This window comes from Symphalangus syndactylus, chromosome 16, assembly GCF_028878055.3.
Source record: "Symphalangus syndactylus isolate Jambi chromosome 16, NHGRI_mSymSyn1-v2.1_pri, whole genome shotgun sequence".
Lineage (NCBI taxonomy): Eukaryota > Metazoa > Chordata > Mammalia > Primates > Hylobatidae > Symphalangus > Symphalangus syndactylus.
In genome coordinates this window covers 11,632,609-11,653,547 of record NC_072438.2, presented here as the reverse complement: position 1 = coordinate 11,653,547, position 20,939 = coordinate 11,632,609, and the positions used below count along the sequence as shown (strand labels likewise).

At 54.4% G+C, this 20,939-nt stretch overlaps 1 protein-coding gene across 12 annotated transcripts in view; it reads left to right on the top strand.

Moving 5' to 3' along the window:
* ZFYVE28 (zinc finger FYVE-type containing 28) overlaps positions 1 to 20,939 on the top strand; it is a 140,577-nt gene that overhangs the window by 36,993 nt on the left and 82,645 nt on the right. For 9 of the 12 annotated variants that reach the window (XR_008651625.2, XM_055245854.2, XM_055245853.2 and 6 more), the window contains exon 2: positions 20,248 to 20,388. The exons of 2 other annotated variants lie outside the window; for them this stretch is intronic. Coding sequence is in view for 7 of the 10 variants with exons in the window: in XM_055245854.2 (XP_055101829.1) it covers positions 20,248 to 20,388 (141 nt within the window). In the remaining 3 variants the exon portion in view is untranslated. Of the gene's footprint in view, positions 1 to 10,632; positions 11,115 to 20,247; positions 20,389 to 20,939 lie in introns of those variants that run through there. One more of the 12 variants, XM_055245856.2, reaches the window with a different exon arrangement.

Below are 20,939 nucleotides of genomic sequence, written 5' to 3'. Positions count from 1 at the left end.
CCTAGGCTGCACACAGCACGGGGACCCTGGGCCTGGCCCATGAAACCATTTTTCCCTAGGCCTCTGGGCTTGTGGCAGGAGGGGCTGCTCTGAAGACCTCTGACATGCTTTGGAGACATTTTCCCAGTTGTCTTGGGGATTAACGTTCAGCTCCTCATTACTTAAGCAAATTTCTGCAGCTGGCTTGAATTTCTCCTCAGAAAATGGGTTTTTCTCTCCTGTCACACTGTCACAGCTGGGCGCAGTGGGTCACGTCTATAACCCCAGCACTTTGGGAGGCTGAGGTGGGAAGATCACTTGAGGTCAGGAGCTTGAGACCAGCCTGGCCAATATGGCGGAACCCCATCTCTACTAAAAATACAAAAATTAGCCAGGCGTGGTGGTGCGTGCCTGTAGTCCCAGCTACTCAGGAGGCTGAGTCAGGCGAATTGCTTGAACCTGGGAAGCAGAGGTTGCAATGAGCCAAGGTCACACCATTGCACTCCAGCCTGGGTGTCACAGCGAGACTCCGTCTCAAAAACAACAACAACAACAACAAAAACTGTCAGGCTGAAAATTTTCCGAACTTTTATGCTTGGCTTCCCTTATAAAACTGAATGCTTTTAACAGCACCCAAGTCACTTCTTGAATGCTTTGCTTCTTAGAAATTTCTTCCACCGGATACCCTAAATCATCCCTCTCAAGTTCAGAGTTCCACAGATCTCTAGGGCAGGGGCAAAATGCTGTCAGTCTCTTTGCTAAAACATAACAAGAGTCACCTTTGCTTCAGTTCCCAACAAGTTCCTCATCTCCATCTGAGACCACCTCAGCCTGGACCTTATTGTCCACATTGCCGTCAGGCATTTGGTCAAAGCCATTCAACAAGTCTCTGGGAAGTTCCAAATTTTCCCAATTTTTCTGTCTTCTTCTGAACCCTCCAAACTGTTCCAACTTCTGCCTGTTATTCTCTTCCAAAGTTGCTTCCACATTTTCAGGTGTCTTTTCAGCAACACCCCACTCTACTGGTACCAGTTTACTGTATTAGTCCATTTTCACCCTGCTGATAAAGACATACCTGAGACTGGAATGAAAAAGAGGTTTAATTGGACTTACATTTCCACATGGCTGGGGAGGCCTCAGAATCACAGCAGGAGGCAAAAGGCACTTCTTACATAGCAGTGGCAAGAAAAAAATGAGGAAGATGCAAAAGCAAAAACCCCTGATAAAACCATCAGTCCTTGTGAGACTTATTCACTATCACGAGAACAGTATGGGGGAACCACCCCCATGATTCAAATTATCTCCCACTGGGTCCCTCCCATAACACGTGGGAATTATGAGAGTATAATTCAAGATGAGATTTGGGTGGGGACACAGCCAAACCATATCAAAAGGTGGCCCGCAGGACCAAGGAGCAGACAATGCCAATGACAAATCCTTCAAACCAGGTGGTTTCTGCTGCTTTGACTTCAATAAAATTGAAGGAGGACTTGGTTGAGTTGCAGCTGACAGGGCGTTAAGAATGACTTTTGGTCGTGAAACAATGATTCTTAGCCGATAACTCGGCAGTTGTTCTCGGAGTGGCAGGAAGTTCCTCTATTGCTCTCCCCGCTCCTGCTGACTCAGCCATGAGAGCAGGTTTCTTGGCACTCACCTAAGTCAAAACGCAGGAACAGCCTTGTAGCTGAGGCCAGCCTACTTTGGCAATGAGTGAGTTACCCAAAGAGACATCAGCTAGTCAGAAAGCCCCAGATGCATCCACCCCATCAAGAACTACGTTTCTATCAGACACCTTTCTGTGAAATGATGGTGTACCAAGATGTGTCACGTGTTTATGTTGTTTGATGGATTGTATACTAACACTATTAGGTTGTTTCAAAAGTAATTGCGGTTTTTACATTGTCGACTCAGTGTAGAGAAAACGCTAACACTCAGAGCCTCACAGAAAATTTAAAAATTTGATCAGCCCGGGCAACATGGCAAAACGCCGTCTCTACTAAAAATGCAAAAATTAGCTGGGCGTGGTGGCTCATGCCTGTAATCCCAGATACTTGGGAGGCTGAGGCACAAGAATCACTTGAATCCGGGAGATGGAAGCTGCAGTGAGCTGAGATCGCGCAACTGCACTCCAGCCTGGGTGACAGAGAAAGACTCTGTCTCAAAAAAAAAAGAAGTGTGAAAATTTAAAGATTTAAATCCCATTTATAGATTTATAAATATGTAATATTGATATATATGTTGCAGAGAAATTTGACAGGTGATCAGTAAGGACTTTGAAGCATAGAAATGTATCCCATGAGGATAAAATTACAGGAGGGAAGTGGGGTGGCAATGTGAATTCGAGATGGCAGAGGTGCGTGTGCCGTCGCTGCACGGGAGGAGGAGTCCTGCCCTATTTATTAAGGAGGGGCAGTCAGACTGGGGGGCGATTTGTCGTCCAGGAGTAATGGGCCAATTTTGTTGCTAAATGTCAATGATTATAATGTGCTGACAATCTGAGCCTCTACATTTTTGTAAACTTTGGCCGAACATTTTAGCTGTCAGCTTGGTTTTTCCTTATTCTGTTAAGAGGAGAGAGCTTTAAATTTGAGGTCCCGGCATAGGGGGACGGCTCCTGGCCTTGGAGGGCTGCCCACCTGCACCTGGGTCTGGACAGAAGCTGGGGTTCTGATGTTTCCTTTTCTTGGTAGATGAGGAAACTGTAAGTCCCTCCCATTGCTTTCTTTGATTGTTGAGGGCTCTGTCTCTCCCTGGAGCGGTCCCCCCAATGCCCACACCTGCTTGCTCTCTGGCACAGGTTCTGCTGCCAGCATGGTGCAGACTGGGGGGCTTGGGCACTCTCAGATGCTGTCTGTCCATGTGACCAGCCCCCCTCCACCCCCTGCTGTCATGAGACAGCCAGGCTTTGCTGGGTGTGCCAGGCAGGCAGGCCCCTGGAGTTCTGGACACCTTCCCAGTGGCTCACCAGGATGCCTGGAGCCCAGAGACATCCAGGTGCAGATCTGCCCCATAGAGAAAGAGCCCTCTGCTCGGAGCCTCTGGCACCAGCTCCCACCTTTGTGGGAGTCTAAGGTGGTTTGGGAAGGGACAGGTGGACCTTGATTCTGATTTGGCTTCAGTTTGCCTCTTCTTTCTTTGGGAATAATCAAGATCTGTGGCAGGCCCTGGGAGAATGAAAGGCTGGGTGTAGGGTCTGAAACAAAAACAAGTAGTCGTTTTGGCTCCAAAATTCGTAGTTGGGTGGGTGGATGGAGCGGGGGTGGATCAATACCTAGTTTCAATCCAGGAAAGCAGTGCAGAGGGAATGACAGGGTGCTGCCTCACAGTCCACAGGAGGACCAGCCCCAGCCGGGAGTCGGGCAGCTTCCCTAAGAAAGAAGGAAAAAGCATCAAAGGGCAGTGGAGAAGTTCCAAAAAGTGTCTCATAGGAGTCCCAGGGAGAGAGTGGAGAGGAAAGAATGATGGAAAAGCTCTATTTGAAGAAGTGGTAGCTGAGTTTCCCGATATTGAAGAAAAACATGAGTTCTGAGATAAAATGAGTTCCAAGTAGGATAAAGAAACATGCAGTCATGGACCACGTGACAGGCCACATATACAGCGGTGGTCCCATAAGTTATGATAACTGTATTTTTTTTTTTTTTTTTTTTTTGAGACGGAGTCTCGCTCTGTCGCCCAGGCTGGAGTGCAGTGGCGCGATCTTGGCTCACTGCAAGCTCCGCCTCCCGGGTTCATGCCGTTCTCCTGCCTCAGCCTCTCCGAGTAGCTGGGACTACAGGCGCCTGCCGCCACGCCCGGCTAATTTTTTGTATTTTTAGTAGAGACGGGGTTTCACCGTGGTCTCGATCTCCTGACCTCGTGATCCGCCCGCCTCGGCCTCCCAAAGTGCTGGGATTACAAGCGTGAGCCACCGTGCCTGGCCATTTTTTTTTTTTTTTTGAGACAGGGTCTCGCTCTGTCACCCAGGTTGGAGTGCGGTAGTGTGATCTCAGTTCACTGCAACCTCCGCCTCCCGGGTTCAAGCAATTCTCACGCCTCAGCCTCCCCAGCAGCTGGGACTGCAGGCGTGCACTACCATGCCTGGTTAATTTTTGCATTTTTAGTAGAGATGGGGTTTTCGCCATGTTGGCCAGGCTGGTCTCGAACTCCTGACCTCAAGTGATCCACCCCCCTCAGCCTCCAAAGTGCTGGGATTACAGGCATGAGCTACCACACCCAGCCTGTTATGATAACCATATTTGACTGTACGTATACTGTTTAGGTACACAAATACTTCCCATTGTGTTACAATTGTCTACAGTATACTGTTCAGCACAGTAACGTGCTGTACAGGTTTGTGGCGCAGGAGCAACAGGCTCTACCATGTAGCTTAGGTCTGTCAGAGGCAGGGCCATCTAGGCTTGTGGAAGTCCATTCTCTGACGTTTGCACAATAACGAAGTCAATTGACAACACCGTTCTCAGAACATATTCACATCATTCAGAAATACCTGGGAGTAAATCCATGCTGAGATGTATTGTGGTTAAAGCTGCAGAATGTCAAAGATGAAGAGAAAATCTTTAGAGTTAACAGAAAAGACAGAGTAACTATGGAGAAATGGAAAAAGCCCTGCAGGTTTCTTCTCAGCAACCCCAAGTGCCGCAAGATAGAGAATGAGCCCACAGTGCGGCGGGAAGGCGACTGGCAGCCCTGAATTTTATACCCAAATGAACTGCTAGTGAAGGGGCAGAAGGCAAGATCAAGACATTTTTCAGGCAAACATTTTTAACCATTTACAGATGCTCATTGTAACGTTTCCTATTGTAAGATGTACGTCAGCAAGAAAAGGGAACTCAGAGGAAAGATGATGGGATAAAAGAAACAGCCACAAGGGTGGAAACTGATAAAATGTCAGCGAGTTTAGCTCATAATTGTTTAAAAAATTATGCGTGTCCTAAAGTAGAGATAAAAGTAAGGCCCTAGGCTGGGCGCAGTGGCTCACGCCTACAATCCCAGCACTTTGGGAGGCTGAGGCGGGCGGATCACGAGGTCAGGAGATTGAGACCACCCTGGCTAACACGGTGAAACCCCGTCTCTACTAAAAATACAAAAAATTAGCTGGGCGTGGTGGCGGGCTCCTGTAGTCCCAGCTACTTGGGAGGCTGAGGCAGGAGAATGGCGTGAGCCTGGGAGGCGGAGCTTGCAGTGAGCTGAGATTGTGCCACTGCAGTCCAGCCTGGGCTAAAGAGCGAGACTCCATCTCAAAAAAAAAAAAAAAAGAAAGTGCCATATGACCCCGGAATTTCACTTCTAGATATATACCCAGAGAGCTGAAAACATATGTCCCCACAAAAACTTGCTTATAGCAGCACTATTCATAGTAGCCAAAAGGTGGGAGCAGTGCAAGTGTTCATCGACAGATGCCTGGATGAACAAAATGTGGTCTGTCCATCCACACAGTGGCACACAGGAAGCACCGATTTATGCTGTAATGTGGATGAACCTTGAAAACACTGCTCTGTGAAAGTTGCAGACACAAAATGCCCCATTTTGTATGATTCTATGCACAGGAAATGTCCAGACATGCAAATCCAGAGATAAAAAGTCAACATAGGGGTAGGGGGATGACTGCTAATGGGTGTGGTTTCTTTTGGAGGTAATGAAAATGTTCTGAAACTAGATCGTGTGATGGTTGCACAGCTCTGAGAATACCCTAAAAACTGCTGAATCGCATACTGTAGAGGCAGGTTCTCACGCTGTCACCCAGGCTGGAGTGCAGTGGTATGATCTCAGCTCACTCTAACGTCCACCTCCCGGGCTCAAGCCATCTTCCCGCTTCAGCCTCCTGAGTAGCTGGGACTACAGGTGCAAACCACCACACCTGACTAATATTTTGCATGTAGATACAGTGGTTTTTTTTGTTTGTTTGTGTTTGTTTGTTTTTGTTTGTTTTTGTTTTGTAGAGACGGGGTGTTGCTTTGTTGCCCAGGCTGGCCTTGAACTCCTGGCCTCAAGTGATCCTCCCATCTCAGCCTCCCAAAGCACCAAATTGCCATCGTGCCTGGCCTTTGAACTGCACACTTTGGTAGAATTTTATGGCATGTGAGTTCCATCTCAGTAAAACAGTTTCAGAAAGCAATGATTGCTCTCTTTTGGGCAGCAGAGGCTGGGCTTGTCTCTGCTGGCCAGAGCCACCTGGACACAGACCTGCCGTGACTGGCACACACCAAGTCACCCTGGGTGAGGGGAGGGCACCTGGCATGTTGGGTCAGAGTCAGGGGCTCCATGGTTAGAGGAGCAACCACCCTGGGTGTCTTAAGTCCATTAGGTCCTTCAAGGGGAGCTGGTCCAGGACTGAGCATCAGTCCACCTGCCTGGGCCGGTGAGGCCTCCTTGAGTATGGCTTCCAGTGTGCCCAGGAGTGTGGGATACCCATGCCACCCCAGGCCTGAGCCAACAAAGCAGAGGCCAGAGCATCCTGGGCTGGCTGTTGCGGCCCCACTGCAATTGTTCTCTTGGCCCACAACCTTGGACCCCTGTCTGGGTGTTTGAATTGCTCCTCTGATTAAAAGAACAAGCCCAGTTCTTGTGAGCTCTTAGCAAATTACCTCAAATCATTTTTGAAGGAGAGGAATAATTCATAAATAAGCGGCTTAAGTTTCCATTTTCCACAAGCAAATTTCCATGCATCCCAGGAGTTGACCAGACTGCGTGCCCCATCCCCACCACCCTTTCAGAGTTTCTTGAGCTGCCCTGAGCCAGGCAGAGCCTGAGGCTCAGCCCCTGCAACGGGGGGGGGGGGTGGGCTTGAGCAGGGGATACCCCGGGGGCACTCTGCTAGCACAGTGGGAATGGAATTGATTGTCTTCCTAGCAAGTTTGCTATTTAGTAGTTTTAAATATAAAATGCATTTTAAAGAATCTTTAAACCTATGGAGTTCAAAATGAGATCTCTGGCAGTTTAAATACCCAGCTGTCAGATACAGGCTTATTCCATTTGGTGACGCAGCACCCTTCTCTCCGGAGCTCTCTCACCACCCATTCTCTTCCTCGGCAGCGACAGAAGGGCTGTGCAGTTCGTTCGTTTCTTTAGGATCCCGCTGCAGCTACTCTGGTTAAATTTTCTGCAATCACATCGTTTGTATAGGCAGTACTTGACAGAGTTTGATTTGAAAATTCATTTTCCCTTTGAAAACACTTTGCTAGATGTGCAATTATCTCCCAGCTTTGTGTCTGGCTTGGCTTGCAGAACAAATGCCACGGTCAAGGCCAGCATTATCACCTGGGGTTTGCGTGGCGCCATGCCCAGCTGTTTCTCCTGTAAGGAGGATGTCTTTGCATGACAGGGGATGCCTCATCCTCAGGGGGCCAACCCAGCCTCCTCCTAGAGCCAGGGTCCGGCTTCTGGGGAGCATCTTCTTCTGTGGGTAGGAGGGGGTCTGTTTCCACATCAGAGACTACACTGAGGTGATAAAGGGGCCCTTTGCCATGCCCCAAGGGGCAGAGGCCTCTAGCTGCATGGAACTGTACCCTCTGCAATTGGAGGGTTTTCTCTGGGGCCACTGAACACTCCACTGAGCTGAGTAGACGGTGGCTGTGGGGAAGGCTGCCAGCTCTTCCACCCATCACCTGCCCTCCGAGCTGGTTGTGGCTTCTGCTGCAAGTGAGAGCAACTTGGCCGGGAGACGGGTGCTGCTCGGTGAGACAGCAGGTGCAGGGGACTGATTTGTTGGGGTGTCTAAACCAGTTCCCCAATCTAAAGCTTCCCAGGGCACTGATTTACCAGACCATCTGGGAAACTGCAGAGGCCTGGGCTTGCCTCTGAGGGAGGCCCACGTGCAGCTTTGCATAAGCAGGTTCTTATGAAACATGAGCACTGGTAACAGCTGTAAAAGCATTTTAAACAAAAATTTAGTGAGGTTAAAAATTCCATCTCAGAATGTACACGTGAATGTTTTTGGTGTGTGCAGAGTTCGTGCCTATGTTTTTTGCTGGAATAACTGGGTGCTGGAATTCTGTGCCGCACTCCCTCCCTAAGTCTGCTTGAGAGGTGGCCTCCTGGGGACATCCACATTCAGCCTCAGGGTCCTTCCTTCACTGGCTGCGCTGGGGGAGCCGTGCTGGGGCCATCTGAGTTCACAGTGAGGCCGGCTGGATCTTGTCCTGGCTTCCTATGAGCAGGTCACATGGGTCAGCCTTTGCCTTGCCCTTAGGGAGCAGGGGCTGTGCTCTGCCACCTCCACCCCTCCTGTAGGTAGAGGGGAGCCCCCAGTCCCCAGTGTCTGAACCTCAGGGCCTGGGAAACAAACATGCGTGCTTGTGTGCTCCCTTTTCCTTCAGAATTTATTCTGCAGGTGGTCCAGTTGGGGCCTTCTGGTATCAGGGGTGACTCTCAGAGCTTGATAACCCAAAGTCCAGCTGAGGGTGAGCTGGAGGGCCTGGGAGGCAACCTCCCCGTGTAGCCCAGCTCCAGGCACAGAACCAAGGCCCAGCCAGTGCAGGCCATCTTCCATCCTGAGTGGGGCGAGCTGTTCCACCCAGGCCAGAGCGGAAGCCTTTGTCCCCAGGTTGGGCCAGGGCTCACGGCTCCCCCCAAAGGGTGGGAGATTTGGGAGTGGACCTGAAGAAGGGACAGGAGAGAGTCTGTGGGCCAGGGAGGCAGCAGGCAGGGCCGGGGGCATTTCTGCAGGTGGGAAGGTGGGCCTGGGTGACCGGCCCAGACCCTGGGGAGGCTGGCGTCGTCGTTACCCTTATTACCTTGCGTGCACTGAGAGGCCCCTGCTGCGTGCAGGCAGTTGGGGGGGACACGCCCTTTGTGAGTGCACGTGCGGGCCCAGAGGCAGCGCTCCAGGCTCGAGTGACAGGCGCCGCGCGTCCCCTCCTCCCGCCCTTGTCCCCTGCTGTCCCGGTTGCTGCCTGTGGCCTCCGCACATTGCGCTCTCGAAGCCCACCCCGCGTGGCCCACCCGGGGAGATGTGGAGACCCTGACCCCTGCCGCCTGCGCCTCCCCTGCCCCCTCCCCTTCCCCCCGCCGCATTCAGGGACACCCGGCCCCTCTCTTCCAACGCTGCCCGCTGCCCACTGCCTGCGGGGCGGGGCGGCCCAGCTCCACTGCTCGCCCTTCGGCCTGGACCACCCGCCCCCGTCCACCTCCCTCCCCCACTTCCGCGTGCGGGGCCTGACGCCTAGGGAGTGACCCCCGCGTGCACCCGGGCCCTGTGGCTGCGCCGCCCCTGCTGGGCCCCCCCCGCCCCCGCCCCCGCCCCCGCCGTCCCTCCGCGCCGCCTCCTCTGGGGTCCGCGGTACTCTCGCGACTTTGCCGCCGCGACGTGGGGGGTTTTATCGCGGTATCGCGGAACACAGCCCCTGCCATTCCCAGTCACCCGCTCGGAGGCCGTGGGCGCCTTGGCGAGGGCTCGGCGGCGGGAATGCAGAACGTTATCCTCATCACCTGCGTCCACCACTGTCACTCCTGACGGCGAGACGCGAGGTGCTAAGGGCTTGTCCAGGCTAAGCGGGTTCTCTTCGTCCTTAAGCCCACTTTGCAGATGCTAATCAGAGGGGACAGGCGGCCAAGAACCTGGAGCCCACCGGGGCGTCTGTGCCCAGTGCCGACCCTCTAAATTCCCTTCCCACGTGGCTCCTGTCGCGTCTGGGCTGCGGAGGATTCCTCTAAACAGGCACAGCCATCCTCTGGGTAAAGTACTTATTGATGTGAATTGAACGTAAAGCTGCCAGCCTTTCCTGGCAGTTTGCTTTGAAGGGCTTGGAGAGGTGGGGTGCTGTGCCCTTGGGGCGGGCAGGGCGTTCAGTGGCCTGGCTGGCCCCACAACACCGAGGACGCGCAGCCTGTGGTTCCAGGTCAGGCTGGAGAACTGTGTGGGACTGGGGGCTCAGCACTGAGCCCTGGTCTGCAGCCAGGCGGGGTGGACAGAGTTGACTTGCAGGCTGTCCCGAGTGGGCACAGGCTTGGACGTCCCAGGCAACACCTTCCCAGCTGGCGTCAGGCACCCTATGCCCCACTGGGCCAGAAGGCCACAGTGAACCTGGAGCTGTGACCTGAGGCCTGGGGAGGCCTTCCCTTCACAGGGCACAGCGCCTGCCCTGGGGCTGTGGCACCATTATCGGTGGTGGCTTTGTGCTGTTTTCACCCTTATTACCTAGCAGGAGCAAGCAGGGAAACCCAGTCACAGGATAAGTCTTCCACCGTCAGGCAGGGTGAGTGGCTTTGAAATGCAGGCCTCATTGCTTATTGGAAGTGGGATCCTGGGTGGATTTGTGAACCTCTCTGAGCCTTGGTTCTCCCCTCTGTAAATTGGGGCATAGCCCCTTACCTCCTCTGGGGTGGTGGGGATTTCAAAGCAGATTTGCTAATTACCAGTCCCAAGAGAAGACTCCTACTTCGTGGAGAATAGCAAAGATCGTCATAGCCAAATACCAGAAACTTCTGCCTGTGGGCACCGCATCCTGGGCTACTGTTTAGTCCTCCATGCACTGGTGACCTACATGCTCACATACAAGTTACGCAAAGCAGGTTGATTACTTACAGATAGGAAGCAAGGGACAGAGTCAGTCCCCAGTGTCGGGAAGGCTGCCCAGGGCAGATGGATTGCTGACCGCACATGCTTCTCTTTGCACCAGGGCTAAAGGGCCCTGCAAGCAGCCGCCCAGGTTAGAGACCTCAGGGGCCACGTGACCCCCAGGGCAAAGCTTTGAAGGACACCCTGCTTCCAGGGAGAAAGAAGCAAAGCCCAGGCGGTTCCTCCCTAACTCAAGCTGTTACAGTCCCCGGGAGGGTCAAGGCCAAGGCCCAGGCTGTTCTGGGCAGTCCCTCCCTATCTCTGGATGCCGCCTCCTCGGCACGTTCTACCAGCAAGCAAGAAAGCTGGGAGCGCTGGGTTGGTCCAAGGCCCCCTGGAGAACGTTCCTGCAGGGATTATCTGAGCTATGTGGCATCTATGCCACTCTCACAGGTGACCTGAGCTGGGTGGCATATATGCCACTCTCACAGGTGACTGGTCAACGGTCATATGAGGGATTAAACTGTGTCCAGCCTCTGCCCACCAAGCCCTAGAACTGCCAGGGTCTTCTGAGTCTTGGAGGAAGTAGCCGGCAGTCTCAGCAGTTCCCTGGTCAGGCTGTGCTGGGGACACTCACCATGTAATGGGGTTGAGGGGACCACGGGGATGGTGATGAGCCCAGGGCTTGGTGCCACATGTGGTCCTGAAGGCCACAGGGAGGGCCAGTACCGAGTCCCGAGAGAGAGCAGGGGTGGGTGGGGTCCGCAGGAGGCCAAGGCAGGAAGGGGGCAGGACCATCCCAACCTCACTCCCTGCCAGGCCTCCTGCTGACCCAGCATGCCCACTGCAGCTCCCTGACCCCAGAGCAGGGCAGAGAAGGGGGATAGGGAGGGAGACAGTAGCAACAATAGTAGCATTGGGGTGGGTGTGGCAGCAGGGCTGTGCCTGGGACCACAGGAGTGTGTGCCTGTCTGGGGCCCCAGATCTGCTGCCGGTGGCTGATGGTGCTGCCAGGTCAGTGGGGCCCCAGCCTGGCAGCCCCTGGGGTGTCTGCTGTGGATGAGGCCTGCCTTGGGGACATGGGTCACGGCTGCCCAGGGACACCAGGCCTCAGTGCAGACAGGAGGGGTTGGGGATCTGCAGGAGGGGCTGGGCCTGTGATCGGCGGCAGTGAACAGTTCTAGCCCCAGTGGTGGAGGGGTGGAGGGGCTTCCTCGGCCGTTAGTTGGTCACGGTGAGGGCTGAGGAACAGCTGGTGTGGGGGGTCACAGCTATGGGGCCGCATTTGGGTGTCCCTGGCAGAGGCTCTTCCCTGGCTTCTTCGAGATGCTCTTGGATTCCTGGTGCTGGAGCGGGAAGTCTCAGGCTTTAATGGGAAGCTGGCCCTGGAGAGGCCCAGGGCGGTGCCTCAGATACCTGGTCCTCACCCCTGCACGCTCCAGCCTCTGTCCAGCTGAAGTCTGCATGTGGCCGCTGTCTCCTGGAGGCAAACGCACCTGGGTCTCCACGGCTGAGTGTGGGGGCTGTAGGGGTAGGGAGCTGGCTGCCTGGGGTGGTCTGTCTTGGGAACTGGAGCTTGAACCCAACTTATGTCCTGGGTTCAGCTGTGTGGGGGAGGGAGGCAGTAGGAGCTGGACTGGGCTTCCGTCCCTTGCTGGGGCCCATGGGGCGGGCCTGATCCTCTCTGGCCTGGCCGTGCTGCCTGTCCTCCCATCTGTCCCGCCACCTGCTGCCTGCTCCCATCCTCCCTGCCGCAGCTTGGCCAAGACTGTGATGCTGCTGCCCTGGAGTGACAAGGTGTCTCTTTAAGGTCCCCACCTGCAGGATTTATGTCATATTTGGCAAACAAGAGTGTGAAAGGGATCCAGTCCTGGGCCCTTACCCCCTTTCCCCACACAGATGCCAGAGGGTCCTAGTGACACCTGGGCTGAGATCTGGCTCCTTGGCATCCAGCGATGTGGCCTTGGCCATGAGTTAACTTCAGGAGCGTCAGTCTCCTTGTCTGGGTGGAAGGCGTGGTGTGATGGGCTGTGCTTCCGTGCCCTGTGGAGGGCTTGGAGCCCCTGGGCCTCAAGGTGGCTGGGGCCTGCCCCAGTGGGTGGTGTAGTGCGTGTAAACTCTGAGCCTGGTGGCCAGCCCTCGTAACTGCTGGGAAACACTCCAGGGTCATCACACTGGGTCAGACAGGCTGAGCTCACACGTGCGCACTGCGTCTCTCACCCCGCACGTGCCTCCATCCCGCACCTCCCACCTGCAGCCACAGCTCACATTAGGGACCAGGGGCTTGAGTGAATTAACACTTTAATCAGCTTTACAAAATTAGCCCTGAATCAGTACATCCTTGTATTTTTGAACTGAGAGCTGCTTTGTTCGTGCGTATTTTCTCCTGCTTTTTTGGGGGATGTCTGTTCCGTAGCCATCTGACCTCCTGAACGAAATGCCTTCTTTACGGGTTTCTGACTCCTTTTAACAGTGAACGCTTTCACTGCTATGAATTTATCTTTGAGAAAATATTGACGCGGTGTGATTTTAAAAGAGATTCCTACTAGGTTAGGTTCTAATTTATTCTTTTACAATTTTTGTTTCAAAAATTTTAACAAGTGAGTACTTCCTATTTATATCAATTGATTCCCTTTATTGTGGACATTGTATTTAAGGACATTTAAAAACTGAATTTAAAATGAAATTGTAAAATGTCGTTGAATAAAGCTGGTGGATTCAAATCAAAGGGAGATGATTTGTCAGTGCTGGAACATGAACCCCCACTCCCCATTTATCTGTCCTGCCCGCAGGCTGCTCACTTGAGGATGAGCCCTGTCGTGCTGGACAGATTTAACACTAAGTGATGAGTACGTTGAGATTATCATTGTTTGCTTTATACTCTGCATACTTAGAAATGGAAATTTAGTACCCCAAATTTTCTTCTGGATTCTGTTAATCAGGACAGACTGAATTTTGTAAGCTGTGTTCATTCATTTCCTGGGACCCCTGCCTAGAGGTCTCTGCTCACAGTGAGGGGTCTGGGTGGGATGACTGACACAATGAATAAAGACCCCTCCTGCTCCCGCCCCAGGCACCGCCAGGACCTCGCCGGGAACCTTGGCCTCTTCCTCTGAAATACTGGTCCTGAAGGGCTGGGACGCTAGCTCAGGGGCTAACTCAGCTTTTCAAATAGCACAGGGTTTCTGTGTGTGGGTGTGTGCATGTGTGCCTCTGTGTGTATGTGTGTGTGTGTGTGTGTGTGTGTGTGTGTGTGATGACAGCTCTCTTTTTGCAGATGGTCAACACCTTTGTAGGTCTGGTTTTAAAGTCTTTACTGAAATCAAGATACAGCGGCAGGGTGTTTGCTTGTGGGCACCGATGCCAAGTCAACAGTGTGACTGTGGTGCCCGTCATGGCATGGCATGGGGCAGGGTGTGGCGAGTATTGTTCCTCGTGGTCGTGGAGACCCTCGGCGCTTCCCTGTTCTCAGGGGCGGTGGCATTGGACACGCTGTTTGGGATGCCCCTTTCCCACGCGCAGGCAATTTTACCATCAGAGCCCACGGCCCCTAGACATCATGGAGGCCTCCTCAAATCACAGAGAACCACAGATGGCCTCGCAGGTTGTTGCAGACGCTGTGCGCTCGCTCAGGGTGGGTGAAGGCTCCGCGGCACAGGTCCAGGGCCAGGTGGATGGGGGTCCCGAGGGTCTTTCAGGGAAACTTGAACCCACCTCAAGAGCAGCTTCCTCAGACTTGTACAGGCCCACAGATTTGGGGTTTTACCTTGGAGGAGGGTTACCTGGTGGGATTTGCTAAGTGGATGTCAGGGCTCCCAGGCCCTCCTGCATGGCACTGCAGCATGGAGGGGTCAGGCCAAGGGCTGGCTCCCCAGCCTGTTCCTGGGCCTTCCGCACAGGTCAGGCGGCCGCAACAAAGGACTCCAGACTCGGTCGCCGGAACAGTAGGAATTTATTTTCTCTCAGTCCTGGAGGCCAAAAGTCCAAGACTACTGCGTGGCAGGGCTGGGTCCCTCTGAGGCTGGATCTCTCCTTGGCTTGCAGATGCCGCCTTTGGCCCGTGTCTCCGCAAGGTCAGCCCTCTACCTGCCTGTGTCCATATTTCCTCTTCTTATAAGGACACCAGGTATATTGGATTAGGGCCCACCCTGACATCCTCATTTAACCTTAATGACCTCTTTAAATATCCTATCTCTGGGCTGGGCTAGGTGGCTCATGCCTGTAATCCCAGTACTTTAGGAGGCTGAGGCAGATGAATCTCTTGAGCCCAGGAGTTCCAGACCAGCCCGGGCAACATGGCAAAACCCTGTCTCTACAAAAAATACAAAAATTGGCCGGCCTTGGCTGGGCATGGTGGCTCACCCCTGTAATCCCAGCACTTTGGGAGGCCGAGGCGGGCAGATCATGAGATCAGGAGATCGAGACCATCCTGGCTAACACAATGAAACCCCATCTCTACTAAAAATACAAAAAAAAAAAAAAAAATTAGCCGGGCGTGGTGGTGGGCGCCTGTAGTCCCAGCTACTTGGGAGGCTGAGGTAGGAGAATGGTGTGAACCTGGGAGGCAGAGCTTGCAGTGAGCTGAGATTGCACCACTGCACTCCAGCCTGGGCGACACAGCGAGACTCCATCTCAAAAAAAAAAAAAAAATTGGCTGGCCGTGGTGGCACCCCACTGTCTTCCTAGCTACTCAGGAGGCTGAGGTGGGAGGATCACTTGAACCCAGGAGGCAGAGGTTGCAGTGAGCTGTGATCACACCACTGCACTCTAGCCTGGGAGATAGAGCAAGACCCTGTCTCAAAAAAAAAGAAAAAAGGGAGGAGATACTGTTTCCAAACACAGTCACATTCTGACATTCTGAGTCCTGGGGATTAGGACTTCAATGTTTGAATTTGGGGGGCGTGGTCACAGTTTAGCCCATGATAAGGTCACACAGCAAATCTGCCTCATCCAACCCCACCAGGCCCACCCCACCAGTGAGCAGGCCTGGTAGTGCAGTCTGTGTGCTCAGTAACACCTCAGCTCCATGGGAGACCATTCAGAGGCTTCAGCTGCCCCAAGAGGAAGGCAGGGAGCCCTGAGGCACACAGGCTGCCTTCTGCAGGTGGGAGTCGGCTTCCCTGCAGGGCACCAAGCATCCGCGCTAACTGGAGCCAGGGCCAGGAGGGGTGGAGTATCAGGCCCGTCCCTGAAGGGTTCCCTACCTCCCATGCCTTTTATTTTGGTGATGAGGGCCCCTTTCTAGCATTTACCCTGCCAAGTAAACAGGCATGTCACCCCCGTGGGAGCTCATCTTGACACTTGCTGTACTGGTCTCACATCACACACGCATGCACATCCATGCCTGCACATATATTCACATGCACACAGATGCATGGACGCACATGCATGTACACACTTATGCACAATGCACAGATTCACACGTGCACAGCCATGGACAGGTGCATGTGTGTACATGTACACACTTGCACACACACAGCGGTGGTTCTTGGCCTCTCCAGAGCACAGGAGAGAAAGTGTGTGAGTGAGCCAAGGGGACGTGCATGTACCCCAGTCTTTGCTCAGAGGCTCAGTCCCCTCTTTGGTCTGGGGCTTTGTGTGATGACTGGGGCTTTGTGTGCCAGCACCACGCTGCCATCAGCCTTTCATGCACCTGCGTCGTGGCTGAGCCGTCTCCTCCGCTTACCAAGCAGCGAGGGGCCTGTGTGGACCTGGTGTTGCTGGGAGCTCCTTGCACTAGTGTTGTCAGGTTTTTGGTGCCAGGGCAGAGAATGATTCTGGGTTCCTTTCTGGGGGTTTCTGTGAGGCCCCTTGTCGTGTCCTCTTTCTCAGAGCCGAGATTTAGCTTCTAGGAGGTGTTGTCATCTAGTGCCCTAAATTCAGTACCTGGCCTGTTTGCTGGGCCAGATGGTGTCTCGTCAGCGAGCTGCGGTCGGGGCTGCGGGACGCACGCGGAGAGGGACTGTGAGGGCTCCGGTCCAGCTCAGTCACAGCCAGGTGTCTGCCGTGGGACCGTCCGCACCAGGCCCCTGCTTCTCCCACCCTCCCATGCCTACGGCTCTGAAGGGGAGCTGGCAGGTTTGGGGCCAGAAGGGAGCCGGTGGCTCTGCTGACCTGGACTAATGCCTGAACTGGGTGTCAGGCCCAGCGGGTCTCCTGCAGGCCTTGGGCAGGCTGCGAGCTCAGCCCCACCCCGAAAAGGGGCCATGCTCCCTCCTGGTTCGGGAAGTGGCAGGAAGGCTCCTCTGCCCTCTGGTAGGAAGGTGCTGGTCTTGGCTCTTCCCCTCTTCCTTGGGAGCAAGGAGGGGCATTGGCAGGCCCTGCGCCCAGGTGAGGAAGCTGGTGGCCACCCCAGGAGCCAGGTCAGAATTCTAAGGGAGGGGAAGCTGGCGGTCACCCCATAAGCCAGGTCAGAATTCTGGGGACTGTGCTGGGTGTGGTGGCTCACACCTGTAATCCCAGCACTTTGGGAGGCCGAGGCAGATGGATCATTTGAGGTCAGGAGCTCGAGACCAGCCCAGGCAACATAGTGAAACCCTGTCTCTACTGAAAATACAAACATTATCTGGATGTGGTGGTGGGATTACACCTGTAATCCCAGCTACTTGGGAGGCTGAGGTGGGATGATTGCTTGAGCCTGGGAGATGGAGGTTGCAGTGAGCTGAGATCACACCAGCCTGGGCAGCAGAATGAGACTCCGTCTCAAAAAAAAATTGACCTCTGCATCTGAAGCAAAGGTCAAGGGCCCCGTTGCTCATCTGTAAGTTGACAGCCACAAGGCTCCGAAAGTGCAGCAATCCCTGGAGCTCGGGCCTTGGGGAAGGGCCGGGAGGGGCCTTTTGGGCCTCACTTTCCCCGCCTCCCCTGCTTTCCTTCCAGGCAGTAGAGCAGGAACGAGGTTAAGAGTGTCTTCTGCCTCCCGACCCCACTCTTCTTCCCACTTCATCACAGAGGGGTCGCTGGGCGACTGCGACCTTGTGGCTCTCTGGGGTTGGCTGGGCCCGTGGAGGGGATGTTTTTACTTCCAGAAAGGCACGAGGTGCAGGGACACAGCAGTGGTGCGGAGAGGGTGGGAGCAGATGGCAGCCAGTGCCCACTGTCCATCTCTGTGTCTCTGGCATCTGTGAGCACATCAACGGCTGGGGGGGCGGGCACACCAACGGTTGGGCCGGGCGGGCACATCAACGGCCGGGGGGGCGGGGTCTGGGTCTGTCTTGCTCTGGGCTGTGTCCCAGGTCCAGATCCGCTCCCAGCAAAGTGGACGCTCAGGCAGCAGCTGCCGGGGAGCAAGTGGGTGCAGAGGCTCCGTCAGCCTCCTGTGAACAGTCCCAGGGAAGGCTTCCCATTGGCTGCCCAGGTCACAGGTGCGTGCAGCCATCGCTGGAGCCCAGGCAGGGGGGCAGTGGATGGCCTTGTGTGGCTCTGCTCAGTCTCACTGGGGTTTGCTCTCCCCACCTGAGGGGTCTGGGCCAGCGTCTTGAGCTGATCCAGAGAGTGAGGACTGGCGGACCAGGAAAGAGTCAGGACAGAGTGACCCTGGCCAAGGCCACACAGAGGGGAGGGGCGGCAGGCCAGAGCACACGGAGGAAATGGCCCCGACGGAGATGGGAGTCTGTGGGGAACACTGCCAGCACATTCGAACTGTGTGTGATTTGGTATATTCCCCTCTCCTCTGTCTTTCTCTCTGTGATTATGAAGAGTCCCCTTTATAAAAATAGTTTTTTGTTTTGTTTTGTTTTGTTTTGTTTTTTGAGATGGAGTCTCGCTCTGTCGCCCAGGCTGGAGTGCAGTGGCACCATCTCGGCTCACTGCAAGCTCCGCCTCCCGGGTTCACGCCATTCTCCTGCCTCAGCCTCTCCGAGTAGCTGGGACTACAGGTGCCCGCCACCACGCCTGGCTAAGTTTTTTTGTATTTTTAGTAGAGACGGGGTTTCACCATGGTCTCGATCTCCTGACCTTGTGATCCGCCCGCCTCGGCCTCCCAAAGTGCTGGGATTACAAGCGTGAGCCACCACGCCCAGCCTATAAAAATAGGTTGAGGCCAGGCACAGTGACTCACTTCTATAATCTCAGCAACTTTGCGAGGCCAAGATGGGAGAATGAGGCCAGGAGTTCAAGACCAGGCTGGGCAACACAGGGAGACGCCATCCCTAGAAAAAATGTAAAATTAGCTGAATATAGTGATGTGCACCTATAGTCTCAGCTACTTGGGAGGCTGAGGCAGGAGGATCTCTTGAGCCCAGGAGGCGGAGGTTGCAGTGAGCCATACTCATGCCACTGTACTCCAGCCTGGGCAACACAGCGAGACCCTGTCTCAAAAAACACATATATAGGCTGGGCACAGTGGCTCACGCCTGTAATCCCAGCACTTTGGGAGGCCGAGGCAGGTGGATCACGAGGTCAGGAATTTGAGACCAGCCTGGCCAACATAGTGAAACCCCATCTCTACAGAAAATACAAAAATTAGCCAGGCGTGGTGATGGACGCCTATAATCCCAGCTATTCGGGAGGCTGAGGCAGGATAATCACTTGAACCCGGGAGGCAGAGGTTGCAGTGACCTGAGATCATGCCACTGCACTCCAGCCTGGGTGACAGAGCGAGACTCTGTCTCAAAAAAAAAAAAAAAAAAAAGAAAAGAAACATATATATATATTCAAGGACTTCACTTTTCTAAGGGGCTTCTTTGAATTCTTGAAACTCTGATCCAGAGGAACAAGCCGTTTGCATCCTGGGGCAGTGGGAACCTCATGTGCTAAGGGAGGGTGGCCATGCTGTGTGCGTAGAGTGCCAAGGAGACCAGCCGGGGTTGGGGCGTGTGGTGGCTGCAGTTGAAGACCAGCTTCTGAGCCCCCGCGTGCTTGGTGGGAGGGGAGCCTCTGAGCGTAGGGTTTCCTGCCACAGTGCACTGGTGTGGAAACCGAGATGCTGTGAAGTTTCTAGAGAAGTGGGGGGTGTGTGGCAAGTTGTTTATGAATCATGGGAAATGGTTTATGATGCACTGTCAATCATTCTTCACTTAAGTGGAGTAAATTTTATTGTTATTCTGGGCCATTTCATATTTTGGTTTTGTGAATAAAAAAAAATTTCCTGGCCGGGCACGGTGGCTCATGTTTGTAATCCCAGCACTTTGGGAGGCTGAGGCAGGTGGATCACCTGAGGTCAGGAGTTCAAGACCACCCGGCCAACATGGCAAAACCCCGTCTCTACTAAAAATACAAAAATTAGCTGGGCGTGGTAGCACACGCCTGTAGTCCCAGCTACTCGGGAGGCTGAGACAGTAGAATCGCTTGAACCCAGGAGGCGGAGGTTGCAGTGAGTTGGGATCGCGCCATCGTACTCCGGCCTGGGCAACAAGAGCGAAACTCCATCTCAAAAAAAAAAAAAAAAAAAAATTCCTAAGAGCTGCTTTCGTCGCCTGGAGCACCGGGGACCCCCCTCTTCCCAGAGTCCCTTTTCTGTGGGCTGTCCACCAGAGGGAGCGTGAGGACCTTGTGTCTGGGGTGCAGCAAAGGGTCTGGATTCCCCACAGTCCTGGGGTGAAATGCAGGGGGCCTGGGGACCCTCGAATCAGGGGTTGAGCTGGCAGCCTGAGCCTCAGCGTTAGCTGTTTCCCTCTAGATCCTGGCGTGGAAAGCTGATGAAAGAGCCGGCTACTGCTCAGGTTGGAAGGTCCCAGCCTGAGCCCACACAAAGGCCTGGGGACAAGGCAACCAGCCGAGGCGTCCCCTCCAGTTCCCCATCCACTCACGGCCCTGGCCCCTCTCTCCTGCAGAGGTCGGATCCGCAGCTGCTTGCCCGGTTCTACTATGCCGACGAGGAGCTGAACCAGGTGGCCGCGGAGCTGGACAGCCTGGATGGGCGGAAGGACCCCCAGCGGTGCACGCTGCTGGTCAGCCAGTTCCGCTCCTGTCAGGTGAGCCACGGGGCAGCAGAAGCTGGCTGGCCCCGCTAGGCATTGGACAGAGTGGCCTGTCCTCAGTAGACCAAGGCTTTGTCACCTGCTGGCCCCCTGTGGTGGCGTTCTCAGGGTCAGGTGCTAGAGAAGCCAGGCCCAGGAAGAGGGACCATCCCGGGCAGGATGCGTGGGGTGGGTAGCCGAGCTGGAAGTGAGAAACCGCACGGGACACTTGGGGGAGCAGAGGCTGGGAGAGCGGGGGCAGGGGGTGTGGAGTGAGCAGGCTTCTGAGGCAAGGGGCAGCCAGTGTGGGAGGGGCGGGCCGGCCCAGGTGCTTGTGCAGAGCTTGGGTACCATGCAGCGGTCACACTCTGCCTCTGACTCATGGTGCTGCCGGCATCTGCTGCATAATTGAGAGATGGCCCTGGAAGCTGCTGCTAAAAATACCCTGGCTGAGGTTTTCTTCCCAGTGCACCAAGCACTCAGAGGCATTTCCAGCACAATAGCAAACGGCATGGTGCAAAGTTTTATCAAGTGATGATGAGGAGTTTTCACAAAGTTCTGGAATG